This window comes from Canis aureus, chromosome 17, assembly GCF_053574225.1.
Source record: "Canis aureus isolate CA01 chromosome 17, VMU_Caureus_v.1.0, whole genome shotgun sequence".
Lineage (NCBI taxonomy): Eukaryota > Metazoa > Chordata > Mammalia > Carnivora > Canidae > Canis > Canis aureus.
In genome coordinates, this window is record NC_135627.1 from 56,021,270 (window position 1) to 56,040,446 (window position 19,177).

The 19,177-nt window shown below is 44.1% G+C and overlaps 2 protein-coding genes across 13 annotated transcripts in view; both read left to right on the top strand.

Annotated features, from left to right (window-relative positions):
- CBY2 (chibby family member 2) overlaps positions 1–10,783 on the top strand; it is a 103,571-nt gene extending 92,788 nt beyond the window's left edge. For 4 of the 9 annotated variants that reach the window (XM_077855657.1, XM_077855658.1, XM_077855659.1 and 1 more), the window contains exons 3-5: positions 41–121; positions 725–825; positions 9,401–10,783. In XM_077855657.1, the coding sequence (XP_077711783.1) occupies positions 772–825; positions 9,401–10,618 (1,272 nt within the window). In that variant the 5' untranslated portion in view covers positions 41–121; positions 725–771 and the 3' untranslated portion in view covers positions 10,619–10,783. Of the gene's footprint in view, positions 1–40; positions 122–476; positions 826–9,400 lie in introns of those variants that run through there. The other 5 variants (XM_077855652.1, XM_077855654.1, XM_077855651.1 and 2 more) reach the window with 3 other exon arrangements.
- Positions 10,784–11,655: 872 nt separating this feature from the next.
- The window catches only part of LOC144288048 (uncharacterized), a 111,163-nt gene continuing 103,641 nt past the window's right edge, over positions 11,656–19,177 (top strand). For all 4 annotated transcript variants that reach the window (XR_013356008.1, XM_077855661.1, XM_077855664.1 and 1 more), the window contains exon 1: positions 11,656–14,941. The gene's annotated coding sequence lies outside the window, so the exon portion shown is untranslated. The remainder of the gene's footprint in view (positions 14,942–19,177) is intronic.

Sequence of the window (19,177 nt, forward strand, 5' to 3'; positions counted from 1 at the left end):
CTGGGAAGCAGATATCGTTTTATTTTCTCTTTTCCCACAGCACTCGAGGCCAAGTATTACAAGAAAAAGAGATACCAGATCTGAAAGCCTAGAAATTCCAATCAATGTGGTTCTGCCTCAGGTAGGGATAATCACAGAAGGGTGCAACTTCCTTGTAACCGGAATAACCCTCCTCTTTCAAGACTGTAGCAAGATATTGTAGAATGAACAGGGTAGTCGGGACCTCTAGTTGCCAACTAGCTGTGTGCCAAGGGGAATTCACTTAGCTACTCTGGGTCTTCAGTTTGTCATCCCTCAAATGAGGAAGGTGGGTTCGGTGACCTGGTAAGACCTCTCAGCCCTCATAATGCTTACAGTTTCTATGACACTCTGAAGTAAGCCACATTCTTCCCAGACTTCAATGTTTTGGTGCTTGCTATTGTACAACCATTCCGGATTTCTGGGAGAGAATTAGAACTGAGACTTGGAACCAAATGCATATGACTGAATCCATGAGTAGAAAGCCCAGGACGTGGACCAAGAGGTACAGGGTGATTTGGAGGTGCCAAGGGAATTGAGGCCTGCTGGATACAAAGACAGAGTGGAAGGGGAACTCAGAAAGGAGGCCCGTAAACGGATGAAGTCTTGACAGTCTGGAGAGTCTCAGGTGTTGTCCTGCTAAGCAGCCGTTTCCTTGGTGGGGTTCTCCTGACTGGATTGTTTCTCCTGCTGCTATGTCACAAAGGGGCAGCCTTGCTTCTCTAGAGTCACCTAAGGCACTGTTGGAAGATCATGGCTGTGCAACCAGAGGGGCTGAAATGTAGGCTGGAGGAATCCAATGCAGAGGTAACTACCTGAAAGCGAGGTACAGGGTGTGTAGGAACAGGATCGAGTACCAGTGGGCATCCTATATATATACTTATTTATTTATAGTAACATATATTTAATATATAATTACATATATAATATATAACTACATAATTATATCTAGTACACATAACAAAATGATATATACATGTTTTCTAAAGCCGTATCTTAAGGATTTTGCGAAGAACAAGATGACAAAGAAGAACTCTGTCATTCTTTCAATAGGTGGAGATAATTGTAACAGTCTGGGCAAGTATATTCAGTAGGAGGGAAAGACAGGACAAAAGAACATTCTGGCTCTTTGTTTTCCCCTTATCCTTATAACTTTGTAGTGAGCAGCCACTTCATCAGTTTCAGCTCATGAAGCCTAGACTATAAGCTACTTTGTCCTGATCATTAGACAGGATGGCTTGCCCACAGGGTTCCTACAGCTCAAGGAACCTTGCTTTAGGTCTGATTCTTTCCACTGAAATGCCATGTAGTTCTGCTGGCCACTACTCCCCTGAGGGTGGGTGTTGTGCCTTTGGTTTGTTCACAGCCTCACTAAGGGACAGGAAGAGGGTGCCAACCTGAGGGTGAGGTTGGGGATAGGGGCAGGAATAGGATTTTTTTTTTAAGATTTTATTTATTCGTGAGAGAGAGAGAGAGAGAGAGAGAGAGAGGCAGAGATACAGACAATGGGAGAAGCAGGCTCCCCACAAGGAGCCTGATGTGGGTGGGACTCAGGGGCCCCCCGGGATCATGACCTGAGCCAAAGGCAGATTCTCAACCACTGAACCATCCAGGTGCCCCAGGAATAGGATTTGAAATAGTGGTCATGTGATAAAGAGATTGGAAAAAGTCTTCTGTCTATACCTAGTACAACTCTCCCCACGTAGGTCCCAGAGATAGGCCAGCCTGAAGGAGGAGAGAAGGTGAACAGAACCTGGGGGGTGGTTTAAGAAGGTTCAAGCTTGTTCTGGGGCCATTCACTTCCTGCACTGCAGGACTTGGTGCTGCTGTTGTGGTTTTGGAGGGCACGGAGGGCACGGAATGTATACCCCTCATGGGTACACCTGCCAGGGAGACCCAAGTCATACACCAAGTTTCAGACACCTGCCAGGATGCTCTAGGCTGAAACTGTGAGGGAGGGGTGTGGGTGTCTATAAATTTAGATTATCTGGACTGTGCCACCACCAGGACTGTGAAGGGACCAGTGTACTCGTTAGACCTCCCCAAATGAAATTGTGCATGACTCAGGGGAAATTGACCTGGTTAACAAGGGGAGGAAAAATAGTGACTGAGCACTGGTTTGGTCATGTGGCAGGCACTGGGCAATGCTAGTGTGAGGTAGGGATTGTATAGGCATGGGAAACTTGAGCCCCAGCAGCCTCTCCAGTAATGGCAGAGCTAGATAGGGGGTTGAAAGCAGGCCAGTGTCCACTCTCTCCGCTACACCACAAGCTAGGCCTATGCCACCTGGTGGGGCCAGGTCACATCTTAGCTCTCTCTGTTCTCTTGCCTTTAGGAAATAGCGCCTCCTCTGTGGGCACCTTAACTGCCTGCCTCTAAGTTCCTTGTGTGAATTTGTCACATGCTGCTTTATTCTGGGATGCAGCCCATCCGTTTTTGTGTCTCCAGAAAGTGCCTCTGGCTTCCCAGCTCCCAGTTATGCTGGGCATTTGGGCTTTTCAGTTACACTGCAAATGCCTGTGGTTCACTATTTGTTATCACCCTTAGGTCTTTTCAGGTCTTAATCGCTTTCCAGTTTTTCTTCTCACATTAAATATTTGTGGTTTTGGATCTATTTCCCAACAGTGCATTAACTTGCCAGCCATCACTGTTATTTCTTGCCCAAGCTAGCCGACCTGGTTCCTTCTGCGCATGACCATCCCATTCTCACAGGCTTCCTTATTTCCCTGATGAGTGCTCTGGGTGACTTCTCATGAAGGGATTGTTTATGGCTAGATCATTAGCAAGGGTCTATACCAGATCAGAATGAGCTCCAACAGCACCTTCCAGTGCTCCATGAAGGACTCTTGTTCTCACTCTCCTTTGTTTGGGCTTCTTCAAGAATAAGAAGCTATGGAATCTGCTGACAATCCCCATCTCTCTCCCAATTTGGGAGAAAGATTCCAGGAGATTCTGTGTTAAACAATTACCTGAAACTATCACATATGGTGACATTTTTATCCTTATTGCTGTTAATTTTATAATTCTCTCAAAATCATTCACATTGACCTGTGAATGACCCTCTTACCTGTTAGCATTTATTAAAACCAACGTTGGCTGTATCATGGTGCTAGGCAGCTGAGTTAATTTAACATTAGGAAAATGAGACTCAGCCTTGTCCCTCCATCTGAAAATTAGTAGCATACCGGGCTCTTCCTCTCAGCATCCTGGGGCCTCAGCTCCACATGTCTGAATAGTACCTCACATGGCTAATGTTCTCTGATTGTAACCCTCAGGAATGTTGGGAGAGTAGGTGTTTACTGAAAACTTGGTCAGCAGGTTTGGAGTCTACTGGGGCATTTGGACATCTCTTCTAGTCTGTGGTAGCCATAGTTTTCCAGGAGTGGAGAGAACTGTAGAGCATGTCAGCTAAGCCTGCCTATTCCATCCTGGAAGGTCCCATTCAGACAGTCCTGTTCCTTAGAAACTCCACAGTATCAGTAAGAGACCTTGATCTTATTACCTCCCCTTTGTTCTCGCCCACCCCCTTCCCATTGGCCATTCTTCCCCCCATGCTCTCCATTTGCCACAAGGCCAATAGACAAAGACACTTGGTAGTTGGTGGTTTCAAGCAATTCCCTTGCAGGACCACTTGTACTTAAAAAGGAGATACCAGGGAGAGGGCCAGGCCTTATGCTAAGGGGGGGATTCCCATCCACAGGTGGGATTCGGGCTCTGGGAGGGAAATGTCTGTGCCCAAGCCCCTTTCGGGATCCCTGGCACTAATGCATCTTAGGTTACAACAGTAACCTAACCACGGCACTCCTGAGGAAGAGTCTCTCGGTTGTCCTCCTAACAAGGTGATGGAAAGGTATAATGAACCCATGACCAATGGTGACATATTCTCCTTTCACTTTTGGACTGTGAAACAAACTCCCTAAAAGAAATAGGGCAGATGTTAGTAAGGTTGTTTGTGGATGGTTATACAGGTTGTGCACTGCAACAGCAGTTGTGACTGGCACCCTCTAAAGTTGGTTATTTTGTTTTGATTTTTTTTTAAAGATTCTGTTTATTCATGAGAGACACAGAGAGATAAAGAGGCAGAGACACAGGCAGAGGGAGAAGCAGGCTCCATGCAGGGAGCCTGATGCAGGACTCGATCCTGGGACTTCAGGACCACGTCCTGGGCTGAAGGCAGGAGCTAAACCGCTGAGCCACCCAGGGATCCCCTAAAGTTGGTTATTTGTACAAACATACAGGGTGGCTCTGAATTACGTTAGCCTCTACATTTTCTAGATATGGAAATGTAGGCACAGAAATGAAATGATTTTGTAAAGGTCACGCACTCATACAGTGTAAAGCTAGGACTCTTTTTGGATTTTATGATGCCTGGTCCCTTGACCCCCATATTGTACAGCCTACGTTATTGCCTGCTGCTCTTTGACTTCCCTCATTTGCACCAAGCAGTAATTGGTGCTACTCACTGAATTTTCAAATTGACCAGAAGTTCACTGAAGGCAGGGTCTGAGACCAGGTGCCAAATTAATGTTAGTTGATTCATCAACACAAATGTGGAGCAAGAATTGGTGCAAGAATATTCAGAGTAGAAACAGATTTAGGGTGGGAGGAGCCTTTCTTTAAGGACTGTGTCCAGCTAGGTCTGACTGGAACTGGGGAAAGAAAGAATTTATCTAGTCTTAACATTTTTTCTTGTCTTTAATCATGATTCCTGGAGTCTCTGAAATGCCTGGATATTTGGTATTTTTCCTTATAAATCTCACTTTCGGAAGAAGGTACTGATTTACTTTAACCTCATCTTGATACTACTCATAGGATTTTGGGTTTGATAAAACAGGTATGTTCTTCTAATAATCATGAAAATAAATCCATGACTGCTAAAGAATTTTTAAATGTTTTTTGTTCTAAGACACTAGGCTAACGAGGCAACGCTGGACTTGACCTCCTTGATCCTGTCTGGGAATTGGAGGGAAGATACAAGACTAGTCATGAAAGGGGAATTTGGTTCTGGGGAAGGAAGTAAAGAGGGGACCTATTAGCCTGTCAACATTTTCTGGATCGGGTGTTGTGGGCATGTAACAGAGAAGGCATAGAGTCTGTGTGGAAGCATTGGCCATTTAAAGGAAGGGGGCAAGATGTTAAGGATGGTAAAGAGGGTAGCTGAGGCCATAGTGGTGCCCATTTATAAACATGGATCCACTAGACCAGAGAATGTTAGACCAAGAAGACATTTAGAGATCATGTCACCGACTCTTCGTTATACAGATGTGGAAACCAAGGTCAGAGGGTGAGAGGATGTGACCAAGGTCACCTGATGGCATGTGTAAGGATATGAGTCCAAATATCCAGATTGTTGGTAGCTAGGGAGGGATCTGTCACCCACATGGTAAGGTTTTAGTTAGTGCATTTCTGCTGAGAGGACAGTTGAAAACTCCTCGGGTACCCAAAGCAGAAAAAAGGCAGCTGGATATGATGAGTTAAAGACCATCATGAATACTCTGAGCAGTAATAAACAGTAGAAAGCATTAGTGATTTATCTTTGGATGTTCAATTGGATCAAGGTATGTGCATCTCTCATTGAAATGAAATAATTATAATTATCAAATAGAAATAAGAAAATTGGGGGAATTAGAACACTGACTCAGTATTTGCCCATATTAAGTGATCATTGTTAATGGTATTGACGATTTGTCAAAAGAATACATATTAATGTATTTATGGGTAAAATAACACGATGTCTATACACTTTGTTTTAAAACAATGCAATGGGTGGGGAGTGGTGGTGGAGTTGAGTGGACGTACAGTTGAAATATGTGAGTGGCCTGGACTTGGTAACTGCAGAAGCTGGGTGAGGGGTACATGGATGTTTAATGGACTCTTCTCTTTCTTTTTGTGTTTGTTTGAAGTTTTCCATAGTACAAACTTAACAAAACTATCTTTACCCCCTAACTACTACAAGTCCTTTGAGAAATCCATGGTGATTTCCTGTGTGCGTGATTCACACATTGTAAGTTCAGGCAGCCAGGACTGGGTTTGTGACATTAGTGGGTGAACTCACACTGATAATTTCACTTAGATTCTGAGTTTGTTTCTCTATCTGCAAAATGGGAATAATAATAACAACATTAAGTCAGTATGACGAGGGTTAAATTAATTCTGTGGGCATAATGCTCAGCTTAAGGCCTGGCATGAAATTGGAGCTCAATATTTGTTTCCCTCTTCCTTTTTCTTCTCAAGATTGGGATACACTGTTGACTAAAGCCATTATTTCCATGGTAATGTTTTCTAGAATGAGATCCTGCTGTCCCCCCCCCCCCCCCCCGCATTGGATGGAGAGGTCCTCTCATGATCCACTCCTTAGTGACTATGGTTAATCTTCCCAGAAATCTGGGACCCAGGGACTTTAAATGGGCTGGGCTGCCCACAGTGAGGTTCAGTCTGGCCATAGGTTCAGCCACAAGAGCCAATGTGCTTTCCTAATTGAGAAATATGAAAACCATGGAGGCTGGATTTATTTAAAGTAAGTTCGTTCTGATTGCAGAATGTTCTTTTACCCTCACTATCTAGAAGATTAAACACATCCTTATAAAGTTAATGACATGTGCTTATTGCAAAGTTAGTAGCATAGAACTGTGACTTCTATTTATCTAGCTCTTTGGGTCTTAAAGAATCCTAGCCAACATGATACACCGTGCAAATTATATTTCTCTCTATACCCATATATCTAATGCAGACAATGTGACTTGTTTTCTATCTTCTCTATCTGTAAAATTGTGAAAATAACTAAGAAATGAGGAATTGATATTTGGAGAACATTGCAATATACTTAAGATGAAATGCTTTTTGTGTGTATTTAGAAATAGCTATCATGATCTTATTTTTATTTAAATTCATTGCTGCAATTGTTGCCTCTTCTCCAGGACACATTCCACCTGTTCACCACCTTCTGAATACACCTCAGAATTCTTCCATTAGCAAATTATACATTTCTTGATTACAATACCTTACATTTCCATGGCACCTGGCAGTTTTAAAAACACTTTTGCAATCGTTATCTCATTCAATCTTTACAACAGTGTGGTGAACCAAACAGGGCATGTGTTTTTATTTCCATTTTACAGTATATTTCATTGACATTAAATGTTAGAAGGTGTCTTTAAAAAAAGATTTATTTATTTTAGAGAAAAAGAGAGTGCATGTTGTACGAGTGGGGGCAGGGGAAGAGAATCTTCAAGCAGACTCTCTGCTGAGCATGGAGCCTAAGGTGGGGCTTGATCCCACAACACCTGAGATCACGACCCATGAGATCATGACCTGAGTCAAAACCAAGAGCTGGATGCTCAACCAACTCAGCCACCAGGCACCCCTTGAAGGTGCCTTTAAGATCAGGGAGTCTGGCTTTCTCTTTTTTACTAGTAAAATGTTTGGGTCTCAGACAGGGTAAAAGTTTCTAGTTTCATACTGCCCATCAGCGACAGAATGAGGATGAGAATTCTTATGACCTCCAGTCTTGATACCTCAGCCTTTAACCCTGCTGTAACCTCCAACTAGGCAAACTGCACATTCCAGCTGACTCAGAACTGTCCTGACCACCTGTAGCCAGAATTGCTTGAGGGAGCTGATTGGAAATGCAGATTCCTGGAGCATAATCCATACTAAGTGAATCAGTCTTACAAGTAGGGAACTCAGAAATCTGCATTTAAGGGGTGCCTGGGTGGCTTAGTTGGTTAAGCATCTGCCTTTGGTCCAGGTCATGATCCTGGAGTACCAGGATCTAGCCTCGTATGGGACTCCCTGCTCAGGGGGGAGTCTGCTTTTCCCCCTCCTTCTGACCTTCTCTCTCTACTCATGCTTGCTCCTTCCCTCTCAAAACTAAATAAATAAATTTTAAAAATAAGTCTGAATTTTAAACACACTCAGCTGATTATTCTAAAATGGAAAGTATAAGAGCTACTAGCTTATTGGGTTTAAGCTCTGTGGCTCTGATCCCCTTGGTCTTGAGATGTATGGGCCACCATCATGAATTCCTCTCTATGAATTCCTTGGTATCCTTTGCTGTCTTCATTATCAACAACTGTGTTGAACCCTCATGGCTCAGTGATATGTCCGTGATGGTACCCTCCTTTTCCAAAATTACCAGCTGGACTCTGCTTTGAGCCTAACACTCTGTTGGTGGATGTGAAAGGGGCTGCTGGAAGGACAGGCCTCAGGGTTGCTAAGAGTGAAGGACAAGCCTGAATGGGACAAGGGAGCAGGCTCTGCTAGTGGACAGCACCACCATTTCAGACACAGTGATTTGGGTGTCTCTTGGGGAGATTCATGCTGCTTCTCTGCCTGTGCCTGTTATGGGTCCATATCTCCAGCTGGGGTTGATTGAGAAGAGTGTTTATTCATCCTCTAAGGTGACAGAAGTGTGCCAGAGCCCATGTTTCATGCTTTCATACATAATCTTTTTTAATCCTAAAAATATCTCTGTAAGGCAAAGCAGTTGATGTAGCTATCCCAAGTTGAAAATGTAGAAACTCAAATAACTTGCCATATCCTTGTAACTGATAAAATAGTGGGGCCTGAAATCAAAATATTTGTTGACTCCAAATCAATGCTTTCAACCTGTAAAATACATATGCAGTTGCCATTAGTCATGGATTCCCTATGTGTGTATTTGCCCACTCACTGAAATCTGTAACCACCCAGTCAATACCTGTGGCACTTTGGTGGTCATTTACAGACATGCACAGAGTGATGAGAAATTTAAGTCACCTGATGTGCACATTCTAGCTAAGAAGCCTTGTTTCTGCTTTCATACTGTAGAATAGGGTCCTTCGTACAGTTTATTTGTGCTTTTCTTGGGGTGATTTCATGGTTTCAAATGGCCCCCAAGCATATTGAAGGTCTGTCCAGTGTTCCTAAATGGAAGAAGGTGTGATGTGCCTTATAGAGAAAAAACATGGGTTAGATAAGCTTTGTTCAGGCATGAGAGACAGTGCTATTGGCTGAAAGTTCAATGTGAATGAATTCATAATGCATACTAAGTAAGATGTCTTTCAACAGAAGTACATATAAATACAAAGTTATGTATTGATTGACAAAACTGTGGCTGAAGGCTGTCAGGAACCTAACCCTACATTTCTCCTAGGAGCAGTGGTTTGGTATTTGTGATTTAGTCTTTGCAGTTAATCTTACAAAACAGAGCTGCTGTGAAGAATGAGGATCAATTGTATTTTCTCATGAGGACTCCCAAGAGACCAAACAAAAGTGTCCTCTGTGGCCATACTGGACTATCAAACTGAGTTAATTGTGGGTTATCTTGGCCTCTTATCGGGTCAGCAAGCTTGGGTATGTTAGCTCCTTGACTAACTCTGGGCTTCTCTGTTCTCTCCCACAGAGGGGCACAGCCGAGCCTTTCCTGAGGCTCCACAATTTGTACCCGACCCCACGCTGTGCCAGGCAGGCTGCCCTGCCCAGGCTGAACCGCAGAGTGGTCAGCCAGCACTCCTACCCGCTGAATCGCTTCTCCTCTGTGCCCTTGGACCCCATGGAGCGCCCTACATCCCAGGCAGACCTCGAGCTGGATTACAACCCTCCTCGGGTACAGCTCAGCGATGAAATGTTTGTCTTCCAGGATGGGCGGTGGGTGAACGAAAACTGCCGCCTCCAGTCCCCGTACTTCTCTCCATCCTCCTCTTTCCACCATAAGCTGCACCACAAGAGGCTGGCCAAGGAGTACCTGCTGCAGGAGGAGAACAAGGCCCTACGGGAGGAGAACAAGGCCCTGCGGGAGGAGAACAGGACCCTCCGGAAAGAGAACAAGATCCTGCAGGTCTTCTGGGAGGAGCACAAGGCCACACTGGGCCATGATGAGAGCAGGGCATCCTCGCCACTGCTGCACAAGGACAGTGTGGCCCTGGAGGTGGTGAAGAAGGACACAGCCTTGCAGATGCACTGCAGCAAGGAGAACAGCACCCTTCAGCTCCTCAGGGAAGAGAACAGGGCCCTGCAGCAGCTGTTGGAGCAGAGGAAGGCCTACTGGGTGCAGACAGAGGAGAAGATAGGCCCCGGGGAGGAAAACAAGACAGCCCCCTTGCCTCATGAGGAGGCCCATGTGCCTGGGCTGCTGCCAGACCAGAGCACAGGCCTCTCCTCACCTTTTGAGGAGTCCAAGGGGCCGTCGACCCCCCAGGAGGACTCCAAGACACTCCGGGTCCTACGCCAGATGGTCGGTAACCTGTCTGGGTCTTCTGGGGATGAAGAGATGAAAGCCGGCTCAGGCCTGCTGGATGGAAGCCAGTCCTTGGAGCTACTGAGAGAGATGAACCAGGTGCTGCAGGCCCTGCGGGAGGAGAACCAGAACCTGCAGATCCTCCGGGAGGAGAACCGCCTCCTGCAGGAGGAGAACAGGGCCCTTCACGTGCTTCGCGAGAAGCACAGAATCTTCCAGGAGGAGAACAAGGCCCTGTGGGAGAACAACAAGCTGAAGCTGCAGCAGAAGCTGGTCATCGACACGGTGACTGAGGTCACTGCCCGAATGGAGATGCTCATTGAGGAGCTCTATGCCTTCATGCCTGCCAAGAACAAGGACCCCAAGAAGCCCAGCAGAGTCTGAGGCCTCCAAGGAGCACTGGGCACGGAAACTTGGCCAAAGAAAACTTCCTGCCTTCCACTTGTCTCCTGGTCTTCAGCCACCAGTGTGTGCCTGCTGAGGAGCAGAATTACCACCTTCCTAAACGCGGGGAAGTAATAAAGGCATGAAAAGGCTAGGGCCAGTTAACATCAGTGTGCTGCTCTGGCTTCTTTTTCCTTCTGGTAGTTTTTGGGTTCACAGCAAAATGGAACAGATAGTGCAGAGAGTTCCCATAGATCCCCACCCTCAGGTATGCTTGGCCTCCAGGTTGTCCACATCCCCAACAGGGTGGGGCAGTGTCAAGACTGACGAACCTACAGTGGCACCCCATGATCACCCAGAGTTTGTGGTTTCAATTGTAGTTCACTCTCAGTATCGTACATTCAACGGGTTTGGACAAACGGATAATGACACATATCCACTGTTAATAGTATGAGAGTATTCACACTTCCCTAAAAATCCTTTGTGCTCTGTGTTTTCACCCTGCCCTTCTAACCCCCTGGCAACCACTGAGCTTTTTACTGTGTCCACTGTTTTGCTTTTTCCAGATGTTGTATACTGAAAACATAGTATGGAGCCTTTCAGGTTGGTTCTTTCACTTAGCTGTATGTGTATAAGTTTCCTCCATGTCTTTTCATGGCTTGATAGTTCATTTCTTTTTAGTGCTGAGTAAGATTCCACCGTGTGGCTGTACCGCTGTTTATCCATTCAACCTGCGGGAGGACATCTTGGTCACTTCTGAGTTTAGGCACTTATGAATCTGTCTTCTTTTGTCCCCCACCCCCTAGCCTCTTCCTTCATTATTGTCTGTTTTTCCTCTTTCATTTCATTATTTTCCTCCTTTTCCCCCCTACTCCTGTCTGCTCTCTCCTGTCTTTTTCTTTCATCGTCTTCCATTTCTGAAGCTATGGCATGAAGGATGGCCTGTAGGAGAAGAGGTCACTCTGGGTCAGGGCTTTTCAGTTGCAATGCTATTGACATCTGGGACGGGTAAATCTTTGTCATGGGGGGTTCTCCATGTTGGATGTTGATCAGCATCCCTGGCCTTTGTCCACTGGATGCCAGTAAACAACTCCCAACTGTAACAACCAAGGGGGTCTCCAGATACTGCCAAATTTCCCTACCCCCAACATTGCTCTAAGTTTCTCAGAGTATATTCTTTGAAACACTAGTCCTTGACATGCTCCATGGGGAGAAATGCTGTCACAATCCTCTCTCACAGACTTAGAGAAATGCTGTCACAATCCTCTCTCACAGACTTATAATCAAACTTAAAGAATCTGAGAAGTCCTGCAATGAAGAAATCTGCTTAACTTTGGTAAGCTGAGAATAGCCCAATTTTATTTGACCTCAAAATCTCTTTTTATGTGACCCTGCTGTTCACCCAATGTGGAAAGGAGTGCCTGTGCTCTCCCCAACTTGAGGCTCACCACCTTATTCCCTGGGTGCCCTCTACTTACTCATGGTTCACATTTCCCAGCTGGAGGTAAGTGATGGGGTAAATGGCTCCCAGGCTTACTGGAGGGAGGCACAGAGGCTCAAAATTTAGTGTCCTGGGCTTTGATTCTAGGACAGAGTATAGAACCAAGAGGTTGAAAGGAACACTTGGGTGACTCTAGAGGGAGTTAGGTTGAGGTTCCCAAATTTTACTATATAGTGGAGCCACCTCAAGGGCTTTGAAAAAAACTGCTGCAGCTAAAAACTGTGTTCCTTTCAGCAAATGGGATTTTGAGCCTCTGAGTTGTTTGCAGCACTTCAAGAATGTTGGTATTTGGAGCAGCCCATCCCCTTCCTCATTCATATGCAAATCTTCTCCAACCTGAGGTCTCCTCAGTTTCTCTGGGTAGATAATTCTTTCCAAATTCCTTTTTATGTTTAAAAGTTCCCCAGGTGTTCCACTCTGCTACAAAATTGAGGGATTAGGTTAGTGGTCCTTGAGCTAAACGGATTCTCAGTATCCTATTCCACTCACTAGCAATGGGTCTCCAGGAGGAGACATGTGAGGGAAAGGAGGAGTTTTATCCACTTTGTTGATGGGAAACTGTTGTGACCGATGTGAGTGAGAGACTGGAATATCCTCACTCCTAACCCATTGCTCATGCTGGCTAGATTTCTGAGCCTTGGGTAACCTCCAGAAGGTGAGTGAAAGGCAGTTGCCCAGCACTTTGCACTTGGTGTGACCCCCATGATCCTCGGTACATGTGTGGCAGACATTACCATTTCTTCTGCAGCTTTAGGGACTGGAATGCCCGGGATTTAGTAGAGGTTAGCCTGCTAATAAGAGCCAAGCAGGGACTTCAACACAGACCTCATGGCTGCAGATCTCAAACTCCTAGTAGATCATGTTGCCAAGTAAGCCTGGCCTCTGAAAATTAAGTTTAAAAATGTTTTTTGTGCCTATTTTCCAGATTTGGGAAGTTGTTGAGTCTTACCCAAAATAGTGTCAGAGATTCCAAATGAAGGAAAACAAGGATAGTATTTTCTCTTACCAATTAGTGACTACACATCTATTCTATACACAGGAGGAGAGGGGACTGATGTGCACATAGAAACTCAGTAATTCATCCCCTTGTTGCCACCCAAATTTGATAAATAGGAAGTTGTTGCTAATGGGCCTGTGGCCCTTGGGAGTTGTTTCTTTCCTCCATTTGGTAAATGCATCATGCAGGGCATCATGATATGCCATATGTTTAAGTAAATATGATAACCCCAGGGTGTAGGATTTTTTTCTTTTTCTTCTTTTTTTTTGGATGAAATCAAATTGATTTCTGTGACTCCAGACAACTGGAAGACAAAAGGCAGACTCTCCCTATGTGTGTGTTACAAATATTTAACTTGGATTAATCTACATAACAGCAGGTGGGGGCTTTTTGCCAGCTGAGGGAGCTCAGAGGACTTAATACTACTTAACTATGTCAACTTTCTCTGTCAAGCAGAATCTAAATGGGTGAAAAATTAGCAAGAAAAGCCATAAAATGTCATTTTTATGGAGTGGGGAAGATTTACTTCAAAACAATGTTTCATTGTATGGTGCAATCTGTCACAGATTAGCTAACATTTGGTGGGAGCTAACTTCTTGAGGAACACAGTGAATTTCGTTCTTCAGGGAGCACTTCCTTTAAACATCTCCGCTCCTTTTTCCACTCTGCCTCCTTGGGTCCATCACTAATGGCTGAGTCTGTTTTCTCTTTGTAGGGATGATTTTGGCTTGAGCCTCTAGGGTTTGGCTTTAGAGAGCTAAGCATTATCCCTCTCCCATTTGGCTCTTGGCATGGCTAACTGGCACTCTTGGTTGCTGGGGTCAACTGAATCTTCCTACTGAATTGGCTGAGTCCTATCCGTAGGCCTGTGTAGGGCCCATGAGTTAAGGGTCAGGTCAAATAGAGAAGAATATTCACAACCTAAAACAACTAGCTAGTTAATGGCAACTAAAGTTCCCCAGAATTAGTTTAGGGAAGGAATTCCAGTAGGAAAATCACCTATGTAAGAACAGGCATTCTGAGTGTAGCAGAGTATGCCAATGAGAGGAACCAGAATCAAAACAACTCTGAAGAAAATCTTGCTTTTGTATACTCAGATTCTATTCTTGAACTCTCCCTTTTTCTAAGGACTTTTCATAATATGGAGTGACCTCAGTCTGCACGTGGTGAATGCTTGACAGAGTCCAGTGTGACTTTGGGCAGCATGGGGAGTGGCTGAGAGGAGGGCATGCTGGGGCAAGGTTCTGATGGAGGAAGGTGGAGACCCTAAGTCCTCACTAACCAGTTTATTGTCCTTGGATTGAATTTTTGATTCATCAGATGGGAAATGGCTCTTACTAAAAGGCCAGGTCATTTTCAGATCCGAAACTACCAACAGCAGTTGCTGAAAACCATGTTCTCTCCAGTGAATGAGATTTTGAGCTGTTGTGTTATTTGCTATGCACAGAATGTTTGTGTTTGTAGCTGCCCACCCCCTTCCTCATTCACATGCAAATCTCCTCCAGCCTGAGCTCTTCTCAGTTTCTCTGGGTAAATAGTTCTTCCAAATTCCTTAACCCTCTTTGTTCACTCAAACAATGGCCTTTGTAACCAAGAACAAAGTTAGGAGCAGGTGACAGATTATTTTTAATGCTGTCAAGACAAGTGGCTGTTTAATTTTTGACATTTTCTCTCTCTAAGCCTGCCTTTATTCTTTGCAGATATGCTGACTCAGAGCCCTCCATCAGAATTCTTCTCACCATGGCAAGACTGAGCCCAAATCTTTTTCAGAAACTGGTTAGTCATCACTCAGGAACACTGTGGAACAGAGTAGAATTACCAGGTTGTAAGTACCTTTTGTGGCCTGATGATTGGGGCATCCTCGCCTTTTCCCTCTCCTTCACTCATTTGATCCATTACCAGGTCCTGGTGATCCTTCCTCCTAAACAGCTCTTGGATCCTTATACTTCCTTCAATTTCCATGAGCATGACCCTAGTCCTGGCTACCGTCATCTTTTGGGTGACTGCTCAACTCTGCATTCATCTCCAGATCTGCATGGTTACCTTCAGCCCATTCTCCATGTTGCAATTGCAGTCAGACTGATTTTCTTAAATGTGTGGATGCTATCCCACTATTTTCTTATTTAAAATGCATCACTAGCTTTCCAAGGTCTTTAGGATAAAATAAAACTTTACTGTTTACTGTGGGTCTCTGACTTGAGTGCAGCTACTACTTTATATTCTTCTGGCCTTCGCAATTCTGTTACACATCACTGTTTCTCAGGGTCCCTACTGGGCTCCTTTAGAATTCAATATAAATTTAACCAAATGGCCTCTTTGTCTCTTGGAGATTATACTCAGATCCCTTCTCCTGGGAAGGGCTAGCAGAGCTCTAGGAAGATGTACTTGGCCTAGTGAGGAAGGATGGGGACATCTGTGTTGCCAGGTGGTTGGAAGTAATCTCTGGTCATGATTGGGCTATTGGGTGTTAGAGCCCAGTAGCTTCCCATCTTGCCATGTCTTTAGTGAAGATCATCTACTCTGAAGAGCTCTGCACTAGCAGTGTGGAATTCAGAGTCAGGCTTCTGAGTACGTATCAAAGCTTCACCACTCACTATGAGGCTTCAGGCAAGACACCTTTCTATCATGGTTCCTTTTTCTAGTGAAAACAAGTGGCACCTGCTTATCTCACTTAGTTAGCTGTTGTTGCATCTAAACCCATCCCAAAACTTAATGGCTTCTAATCATGTATTCAGTTGGGCTGGATTCAACCAGGCAGTTCTGGTCATGGCTGGATCTGCTCAACCTATTGTTGGTTAGCTGGCAGGTTGTTAGGTGGTGGCTCTGCTTCCAGTGGTTGGATGACAGGGCCCATTAGCTCTCCTTCATGTGGTGTCTCATCCGCACGCTAGTTGCCCCAAACTTAGTCCCATGGCAGAGGCAAGGGTTCAAGAGGAAGAAAGAAAGCAGTAGGCAAGGTGTCTTGAAATCTAGGCTGGAACTGGTCTGTCCTTACTTCTGTTGACCACATTCTATAGGCAAAAGCAAGTTGTGAGGCCAGTTCAGATTTCGAGGGATGTGAAATGCATCCCAGCTCCTCATGGATATAGGGCATCCATTAATTAGGACCATCAATACACTTAATCCATCATACTACCTTACAGGTTGTTGTGAGGATTAGGTAAGAAAATACATAGAAAGTGCTTAGAACTGAGACTAGTACACTGTAAACACTCAAGAAGTTTTACCCACTTTCATCATGGTTCTTTTTATGTGCGTCTAAAAAATTACAGAATTTAGAATAATTCATAGAAAACTGCTTCAAAGATTTTTGAAAAAAAATTTTAGTATATTTAGCTACAATAATTTTTTATGGTATTGAAAGGCTGTCTAAAGTTGGCATCTGAGCTGCTTATTATGCTCTTAAATACAGATTTAGTGTGAGGATTGAATAAATTAATGTGCCCAAAATGATTAACTCAGCATCTGGAATATAATGAGGACTAACGAATGGTGGCTATGATTATTATATTACTGCAGCAGGGTCAATGACTTGGAAAGATCTGCCTTTACCCAGCCCCAGTTTGTTGCCCAAAACTAATGCAGATCGGCTTAACATGGTTCTGAGAACTCAGATCTAATAGGTGGTCAATGTACGAAGTAGAAGTAGAACAAAGCTTTAGGACGGAAATTTTCTCACACACACATAGAAGCTGTAATGAGCCCCTATGCCTTCATTACGTGGCTTCCCAAGATCAATCCACAGCCCATCTTCACTTATCTCCTACCCCCCACACTTTCTTTCTTTTGGTAGTTTTTAAAAGCAAATCCTAGATGTCCCATAAGTACTTCAGGATAGACATTTTGTTTCATTTTAAGAAAATAGAACCACTATATTATTGTCATACCTATATCCAAATTAACCCAATTCAATAGCATCTAATACCCAGTCTACAATATAACTTCTCCCATTGTGCATCTGAGTCAAACTAGATCCATGTATTATGTAAGAAACCTAAGTTTGTTTTACAGGAGGAGAATTCTGTGCAATTCCTGGGGCATCCATCCAGCATGGGCGAATATTATTTGTAGTCTGGCCTGCCGAGGACCTGAAAGGGGCCCGATGCACTCAGTATAGGTGCAAACCAGTGTGGTTTCCTGAACCTTTTTTTTTTGTATCTTCCAGGGAATGTTAATGGTATCATTTGGTGTGTCTAAAGCCCCTTTGATTTAGAACTCTTCAGAAAGGTGTTCACTGGAGTTGTGATGTGATGTACTAATATTGCCCAATGGTTAGCTTCATTAATCTCAAGGTCGTTTGAAGGACTTGAGACCCATGGTGTTATCTTGACACCTGATATCTTGGAAAGAATAGAGGCAAAGGAGCTATTTAAGCCAAGGAAGGCCCCCTGCAGTGCTCTTAGATCTGGCAAGATGGCAAGGGCCCCAAGCTAAGGAGAATTTAATGTCAGCCTGTCACACAGAAAATCAGATTTATTTCTTAACATTTAAAATTGTATCCCTTTAAGAGTATTGGCTCTGGTAGTCAGAGGGAAAAGAAGAGAGGATGTCAAACACCCTTAGTGTGTGTTTGTCGTAGAAAATCTTTAAAACACGAACAAAACTCTCTAGTTCTGTATGTGCGGTGTGATTAATGGAGAAAGATCTTAATCTTTTGGACAAAATAAATGTATGTATTTATATATTCATTCAACACCTCTGCTAGAAACCAGAGAGACATACTTCATTTTCTCTCTTTTTTCCTACATGTAATAAATCACCAAATTTGGCCAGTCTGACCTCCTCCAAGTTTTCTGAACTTGTCTCTTTCTCTTGATCTGTATAGCCATCAACCTGCTTCAGCTCCTGGCTTGTCTGTTGTGGTCTAATCCTAAGTAAGTCCATTTTCCACGCCACAGCCAGAGTGAGCCATTTAAAACACAACTTGGACTGTGTTATAACTCTCCCTTAAAGCTTTTAATGGCTCCTTATTTCTTTTTGCGGACCTTCCCTACTAGTATGCTGGATTGGATTATAGGTGTACAGAAATATTGATTCCTTTAGCTCAAAGGGTTGGGAGCAGCCTCATTTATCACCCCTTCCCCCCCATATTCCACGCAGGTATAATTTACTACGTGTGCCACAATGGAAAAAAGGCTTATGACGTAAAATCCAAGCTGCTCAGACCTCTCTCCTTTCATAGGCCCCACCTCCCACCACTCTGGCTTTTTTGTGGTCATAATGTGGAAATGTCTTCAGCCTTTTAGGTATCATTCTTTGCTCATGTGATTCTTTGTATCTGGAACATGTTTTGACTCTTCCTGTATCTTGCAACTCTTATTTATCCTCCAAGACTCAATTTAAGAATCATTTGTTTCAGAAAATGTTCCTAATGTTCAAGGTTAGGCCAAGGGTCCCTCTTTTTTGTCTTCCCTATTCCTAACCATGGGATTTTTTTTTTTTACCAGATCAACTCATCGCATATTCCAAGAAGTTGTTTTGTTTTGTTTGTTTTTGTTGTTGTTTTTAAAGATTTTATTTATTCATGAGAGACACACAGAGGCAGGGACACAGGCAGAGGGAGAAGCAGGCTCCTTGTGGGGAGCTCGGCGTGGGACTTGATCCCGGGACTGGGATCACTCCTTGAGCCGAAGGCAGACCCTCAACTGCTGAGCCACCCAAGCGTCCCAAGAAGTAGTTTGTTTTTATATCTGTCTCTCCTCTTGATCTTACAGTTCCTTGAGGACAAGGCTAATCATCCAGAAATTCCTACTGCCTGGCACAGTGTCAGGCAGTAGGAACACAGTAGCTGCTCAGTAGCTAAGAAACACAAGGGGTTGTGCAGACGACAGCCATAGTACTCTTCTGCTGGTAGTTTAGCTAAAAACTCAGTGCTTTTGTGCCCTTTGCTAATGGGGTCTGATTTAAATTGTCCACCAGCAATGGATCATAAGGCTCAAAATATTGGAATACTGAAGTCAGTAGCATTAAAAATATATAGCAGAACACTTCTCTCTTAGCAATCTTACTGTTTTTTAACAGCAGTGGTTGAGAAGGAACATGATATCCCAAACAGGGAGAC